This window comes from Perca flavescens, chromosome 23, assembly GCF_004354835.1.
Source record: "Perca flavescens isolate YP-PL-M2 chromosome 23, PFLA_1.0, whole genome shotgun sequence".
Taxonomy (NCBI): Eukaryota; Metazoa; Chordata; class Actinopteri; order Perciformes; family Percidae; genus Perca; species Perca flavescens.
The window spans coordinates 3,047,173-3,054,672 of record NC_041353.1 but is presented as its reverse complement, the minus strand read 5'-3'; the positions used below and the strand labels follow the sequence as shown (position 1 = coordinate 3,054,672).

At 38.7% G+C, this 7,500-nt stretch overlaps 1 protein-coding gene across 1 annotated transcript in view; it reads right to left on the bottom strand.

Annotated features, from left to right (window-relative positions):
- Positions 1-7,500, bottom strand: part of cct2 (chaperonin containing TCP1, subunit 2 (beta)) — a 24,539-nt gene that overhangs the window by 3,618 nt on the left and 13,421 nt on the right. The window contains exons 12-14 of the mRNA XM_028570418.1: positions 4,809-4,937; positions 3,161-3,264; positions 1,450-1,549 (exon numbers count right to left, since the gene is read on the bottom strand). Of these exons, the coding sequence (XP_028426219.1) occupies positions 1,450-1,549; positions 3,161-3,264; positions 4,809-4,937 (333 nt within the window). The remainder of the gene's footprint in view (positions 1-1,449; positions 1,550-3,160; positions 3,265-4,808; positions 4,938-7,500) is intronic.

The window sequence follows — 7,500 nt, the reverse complement described above, 5'->3', positions numbered from 1 at the left end:
TGTTTCCTCTGATGAACAATAAAGTTTTTTGAATCGTATCACAAATCGTACACGTTAATACATACAGCCACACGGTGGTATCATCATCATCATCATCACAATACTATCAAAAATGGCAGGATTTAAAGATTTACGAGCTTGAGCCAAGGTACATTAAAGTTGACAAATTAAAGTCCTTCATTTTGTCCCACGGTTTTATTGTTAATAAGAAAGCAATCCCCGGTTTTCAGAAATTTGTTGTGTAATGTTAGTAGTCCCTCTAGTGGACAGAACGTGTGACAACAACCACATGCTGATAGTGGCATTGGCGATCCATAAGCCTGTGTAATGTCGTAAATATTAATAACAGGATGAATATGAGCATTTAATATTCGAATATTCGAATATTAAATAAAATAAGGAATGGAATTCAAATAGTATTATAGAGGAAGGAGGATTGACAGCCCTAATTTCTAGGCTACTCTTCTTTGGCAACGTGATCTATCTCCTTTAAACTTAAAGCACCCATATTATGCTCATTTTCAGGTTCATAATTGTATTTTAAGGATGTACAAGAATAGGTTTACATGGTTTAATTTTCAAAAGACACCGTATTTTTGTTGTGCTGCGAAGCTCTCTCTCACTGCTGCAGATCCTCTTTTCACCTGGTCTCTGTTTTAGCTACAGAATGAGACCTCTTCTCTTCTTCTGTACTATCTTTGATTGCACTCGCTCATGCTCAGTAGCTCAGATCGTAGATCATGTCAGCTAGCTCCATAGACAGTAAAAGAAAGGCTGTTTCTCCAACTTCAGTCAGTTACAAGGCAGGATCAGCTGGGAGATTATGGTGAACTTGTGTGTTGTAGCAGTGCTTTGCGATTGAGAACGAGGTAGCATGCTAGTGATAGCATTAGCACGCTAAGAGCTAACGGTTGCGGTTAGCCAGCTCGTTTTGGCTAGTGACGTAGAAAGCCGTGCAGATTTTGACCAGCTCACCAGGAGACTGAAGGCAGGACACATTCAGAAACCAGATCTCACTCAGAACACCATGGATGGATTTTTTTTCAAAGTTTGTGTGCATGTGGAAGCACCAGAGACACAAAATAACACCCCAAATCACAGAAAGTGTTTTTTTTTCCCCATAATATGGGCACTTTAAGCGAGCTCACAAAATGTTAAAATATATGCAGGTCTGAAGTCGAAGTCTCGAGTTTTTACAGAACTTAAGACTCTTCCGAGGCATTCAGGTGATGAATATATAATAATAATGACTTTAGATTTTTATTACTTTATTAATCTGTATTATATGTTGTAAACTTTGTATTTTAATGCGCCATCTACCTGCCCACGGACTACGGGCGGAAATTAGCAATTTGCTACAACCTGGCACAAGACCTCTATTAATGTTCTTTGTGCACTGTCCCTGTTCAAATAAATAAATTACAATTATATGTGTGTGTGTTCACTCACTCAGTCCACAGGTGGTGTTGTTCTCCATGTGTGCAGCTCTCAGCTGAGCCACCAGGTCAGCGCTGTCGTAGCCGGCGTTGTCGGCGATGATGGTCGGCAGCTGGAGGAGAAAGAGACGAGAAAAAGTGAGTTTAACAGAACTTTTAAGATTTACGAGTTTAGTTTAGCTGCACAAATGAAGATATAAAGTTCATACAACAGAAACAAAGAAGCTATTTCTGTGCAGGACAGGAAGGAAGCCTAAAAGATAACTAAAAAATGATATAATTCCTGTACAAAAATAAAACAAGCAAGACAACAAGGAAGCATAAACGTATCATACATACATATCCAAAAAGCGAGTAAGTTGATGAATACAACCAACAGAACTATCTCAACATAAGGTTTAAAAGTTGCTCTAAGTGATGTCACACGTATTTTAGGCTACAACATGTTTTGTCACATACAGCAAACATCTCCTCACTCTCTGCTAGTTGCCTGTCCCCTGAACACACTGTAAAAAACATCTCCTCACTATCTGCTAGCTGTCTGTCCCCTGAACACACTGTAAAAAACATCTCCTCACTCTCTGCTAGTTGCCTGTCCCTTGAACACACTGTAAAAAACATCTCCTCACTATCTGCGAGCTGCCTGTCCCCTGAACACACTGTAAAAAACATCTCCTCACCATCTGCTAGCTGCCTATCCCCTGAACACACTGTAAAAAAACAAGGTCTCTGTAGACAGCCCAGGCTCCACAAAAGGCCAACAAAAACAACCTGACCACCAAACAAACCGTGTTCCAGCCAATAACCAACAAGAAGGATTTGGCGAGCTAGTCTCTGTATTGTTTGACAATACTTCGAAGGTCAACAAGAAGTCACCCAACATGGCTTAGACCCCCTTTAAGATGAAATGAGAAACTTCTTTAACTGTGACCTAAAGGCTGGCATGAAGTTGATGATTTAAGTGACCCATTCAATGAATTCCACAGCAGTGGACCTCTATATCTGGTAGAAGATGAATGTCTTGAGACCATCACAGACTCAAGAAACTCCTAAAGCTCAGAGGTGTCAGGTTCTAGTTTTATTTACCCTCTGCACTCAAATGCTGTATACACAAAACAATCTCATAAGATCTGAAGCTTTTTAAAAAGGTGCCCTGCCACACAACCGTTTTTACTTGCATCTTTATTTATTTATTTTTTTTTTTTTTTTTTTTTTATGTGAGGTCCATAGGTGTTTGTGTTGGGTTGTAAATGTGAAAATGAACTGCTACCTCCTCTGTCAGCTCTAGCCACTGGAAAGAAATAAGAGGAGAAATCAGACCAATCACAAAAGCTGGTCAGTCTGACATCATGTTGCCTGAGCTCATTACTATTCATGAGCTCGCCCAGTTTGGCTGGGTAAAGGATGCTGACAGCCAGGCTCTCATTGGCTAGCTGTTAGCCAATCAGACTCAAACAACTTAGTGCGTTGAATATTAATGAGAACTGGCAGAAATCGAGCCGAGTCTTCCTGCAGGCTTTCTATACCGCGCTAGAACGGCTTGAAACAAGGTAACCAAGGTTACAGAGTCCATGCTAGATCTTCAGACATCACCACAAAGTCATGAAATACGAGTGGCAGGGCACCTTTAAAAGAAAATCAATTTAAAATCTGATCGTATGTTCTGGAAAACACTTCAAAGTTTGGTGTGATCCTTTACAAAAAGAAAGCAGACCGGTCCGTACCATCATCAGAGCCTTGGCAAATGACTCCATGGCGACCGCCTCCTTTCCTGGCGTCCTATTGGCCAGATCGCTCACCACCTTGGCCATGAGCATCTCAGAGCAGCCTGATGGAGAGAAAAGTGTGAGCAAAGACACAGTTACGCATGTAGCGGACTCCATTTCCCATGTTAATGTCACACAACTCTGCCAACACCTCATACATGTGCGTGTGTGTGTGTGTGTGTGTGTGTGTGTGTGTGTGTCTGTCCATTGACAGGTTTAAAACACATCTCAAGACATATCTGTTCTAAATGGCCTTTGGTTGCTCTTAGAGGTTTGCAGCATGTTAATATGATATTGTACTGGTTTTTTTTCTTCATTTTTTACTCCTTTTGCTTGATTTTAGTGCTTGTGTTGTGCACTTCCAATTTTTACAGTACTTTGGTCAACTTTGGTTGTTTTAAATGTGCTCTATCCTCCTGAGACCTGGCCCATTGACTTATGTCCACTGTAGTGGACATTTGAGTTTCATTCCTCTGCTTGGAATCTTTTGTGCAAGTCTCTTAATTCCTGCTGTACTGTACAGAGGACATCCTGGGCTTTTCAGTGATGTGTTATTTGATTGGCTAGGAGACCGGGAACCGCCTCTATCTTTCAATCCAAAATGGACAGCATAGGAACAAGCACATTTTATGGAAATATAAGAGATGAGTCAAATATTGTTCGTCTGTGGTTTTGTTACTATGATAATCATATATTTTCTTGTTCATTAAGGTGTTAGGAATCATATATTGAGTTCTGATAGAAACTACATTTTGTATCTTTTGAAATATTTCCCATTTTATGAATGTCAATTATAGTGGACATCAGGACTATCTTCATGTAAATAATGACTCCACATCTACCAAATTTGTCTGTTTTTGTACTCAAATGATCCTTTTCTTTAAATAAATAAAAAATTACAAAAATTAAATTGTAGGATTTTTTTTTTTTTAACCTTAAACAGGTATTGAATCACAAAAATTATTATTAGGAAACTTTTTTCCTTGGATTCTCAGGAGGCTATAAATTAACTTGACTTGTGTGTGTGTGTGTGTGTGTGTGTGTGTGTGTGTGTGTGTTCTGCTGCTTCACAATAAAAGTCTCCAGTCATACCGTGACTCTCCGCGATACAGATTCCTGAACGATGCTTTTTTTTCTCGAAACCAATTGTATAAAATTAATTTTAACAAAAAAGGTATTACAACAGTACACATTAAAAGGCACAGACCTTTTTATTTATTTTACAACTCCAACTAAGCGAGCCCTTTCTCTGTGCATAACGTAGGGTTTTTTCTGCCCGTCTCTACGACGTGTAAGGATAAACAGCCAATCACAAACATTATTAGATCTTGGTAGAAGCATGCTGCATGCTTATTGGCTCTCTGACGCTGATGAGATTTACTCCTTTAGGTATTGAAATTTGGTATTTAATAAAAGAAGTTTTTGACGCTCAATACTAAAAAGAGGCAATTCGGTCGGTGCCTATAAAGTATTGTATTCGGTACCCAGCCCTATGTAGAAGAAGCTGCAGAAGATGTTGAGCAGAACACACAAGTGGTGCTGCGCTGTGTGTGTGTGTGTGTGTGTGTGTGTGTGTGTGTGTGTGTGTGTGTGTGTGTGTGTGTACCTCCTCCGTAGACGGTGCGCGGCTCCTTCACAGTCTGAGCTAAGACGCACAGAGCATCGTGCAGCGAGCGCTCCGCCTCGTCCAGAATCTGCTGAGTCGCTCCTCGCAGGATGATGGTGCACGCCTCGCCTGAAGCAGAGGGTCAAAGGTCAAACTGAGAGCCTCACTCACAGAGGCCCGCACTGTTTGTTGGAAGCCACTGACCTACGTTTCGCATGCACGTGTGCCTGCACATTGTGTCAATAATACAATGGAATTGAATCACCGAGGTGCCGATGGAATAGGGCTGTGCAATTAAATCGAAATGTAGCCTAATCGCGATTATGATTTCGGCTCCCAATGATCACAAAAACACAATAATCGGGAAAACAATTATTTAGCTCATTACGTTTTGCAAGTAAACTGAAAAAAAAATGAAGTTTAACACTGACATCGTCCACGACGTCACACGGCACCTCCGATTAATATTTAGATAACTTTATGAAAGTTTCAACGATCTTCTTACCCTTTTTTCCAGCGAAAAGCTAACGAGCTAGGCATCACGGGGGTGTCTTTCTAGCCTTTACAGAAGGTTTTCTATCCAGCCTGGAACTTGTGCCTCTTTTCAGAGTTGTTCAGCAATAAATCCACACGCTTACATCCAAAATGTATCCACTTGATGTCCATAATTGATTAGAATTGATCTTTTCGGTCATATCTGCTGCTAGCTCTGTGCTTCGTCTAGTATAAATCTCCCATGATGCTTTGCAAGACAGCGTTTACGTTTTCAACCAATGGGAAGAGAGGTCCGTCACACAAAGACTATAGAAAGTGGAAAAGATAGATCACTCCAGGTTGTTCCGAGCGAGAACAAAGAGTAAAGTGAAAAAGAGATAATGCCGGTCTATTTCAGAGAAGTCACTGTTTAGATATTTGGGATACTTTTGGGCCTTTTTTAAAGAAATGTAAATAATTTGTCATTTATATGAGTTATAATGTTCATTATGTTTATTTTTACACTGGATGACTCCAAATATATATATATATATATATATATATATAGTTTTAGACAACACAAATGCTTGTGTAGCATTGCTGTGTGGTGTGATATCAATAAATATGACATTATTATTTTGATTATTGGCAAAAGCGTCTGGACTTTTTTTTGAAAAAATGTATATATTTTGTCAACTGTATAAGTTGTAATGTTTATTTCTTTACAGTTTGACACCCAAGACATATGGGAACTAATTTAGACAGGCGATTGGCTTAGCTTTTATTGTTCTGTGTGTGATATCAATAAATATCTGTGAGATTCATTTTTTTTTTTTACATTCAAGTGACCTCACTAAAGCACAAATATTCTAAAAGCCCATTTTTTCCTGAAAAAAAATCATGTACATTAATTGACTGTAGACAACAGGGTTGATGTTTTACAAGCTTTTTTAGAAAACAAAACCACACGGACAAGGAATTGTAAAAATGGCCTCAGGGCTCTGCGGGTTAAATAGGAAAAGTACTACGGCAAATTTCACGGTTGTATTAGGGCTGGGCGATATATCGATATTATATCGATATCGTGATATGAGACTAGATATCGTCTTAGATTTTGGATATCGTAATATCGTGATATGACATAAGTTTGTTTTCCTGGTTTTAAAGGCTGCGTTACAGTGAAGTGATGTACTCTTCTGAACTTAGCTGTTCAGAAAAGACTGTTGTAGCTCTTCTATTATTAATGATTATTTATCTAAAATCTAAGTGTGAAGATATTTTGCGAGAGCACCAACTGTCAACTCTAGAATATATCGCCGCAATATCGATATCGAGGTATTTGGTCAAGAATATCATGATATCTGATTTTCTCTATATCGCCCAGCCCTATATCAGAAAATATGGGACGTAGAAATAAGCGCTGAAAATGTGTAGAAGAAAAATTTTACAATTTAAAACGTTGGAAAAAACTAAAACAAACCTTATGGAGCTTTGATTTCAAAAAAGGTACTCCTGTTGTTATACAGTATTTATGTTTACATTTTATTGTTACTTGAACAGCTGAGCATTAAATCATGAACCAGGTGAAGAAACCTGTTTATTATTTATTCATTTGATTTTGCAACTGTTCACTGAAATGGCCGGTTTCTATGAAACTACTTGTGACATGTCATATTTGGCTTTGACTTTGACTGAACATTTGCTCTCACTTTGCGGAAAAAATATCGGGATATATATCGTATATCGATATTCAGCCAAAATATATCGGGATATGACTTTTGGTCCATATCGCCCAGCCCTAGGTTGTATGTGTTTTTTTTTTAACTGTTGATTTATTTAACTTTTTCCACTGTTTTTTTTAAGTTCAATAATTGGAACATCTTTCCAGAAGTCAACGAGTAATCGTGTTAAATTATCGTGATTTCAATATTCATCCATTCATCTTCGTCCGCTTATCCGGCGTCGGGTCGCGGGGGGAGCAGCTCCAGCAACATTGATCCGAGTAATCTTGATTATAATTTTTTTTCCCATAATCGAGCAGCCCTAAAATGTAATTACACATTTCCATGGCGTAATATTTTTGTTTCATTACATGGCTTGCTTATATTCTAATGTAGAATGTGGTCTGTTTGATAACATTATTTCTTGATAACAGAACTCTGCTAAGGATAACACACCGTTGCCATGCAGAAGCAGAGCGTTGCCATGGACGCAGTTC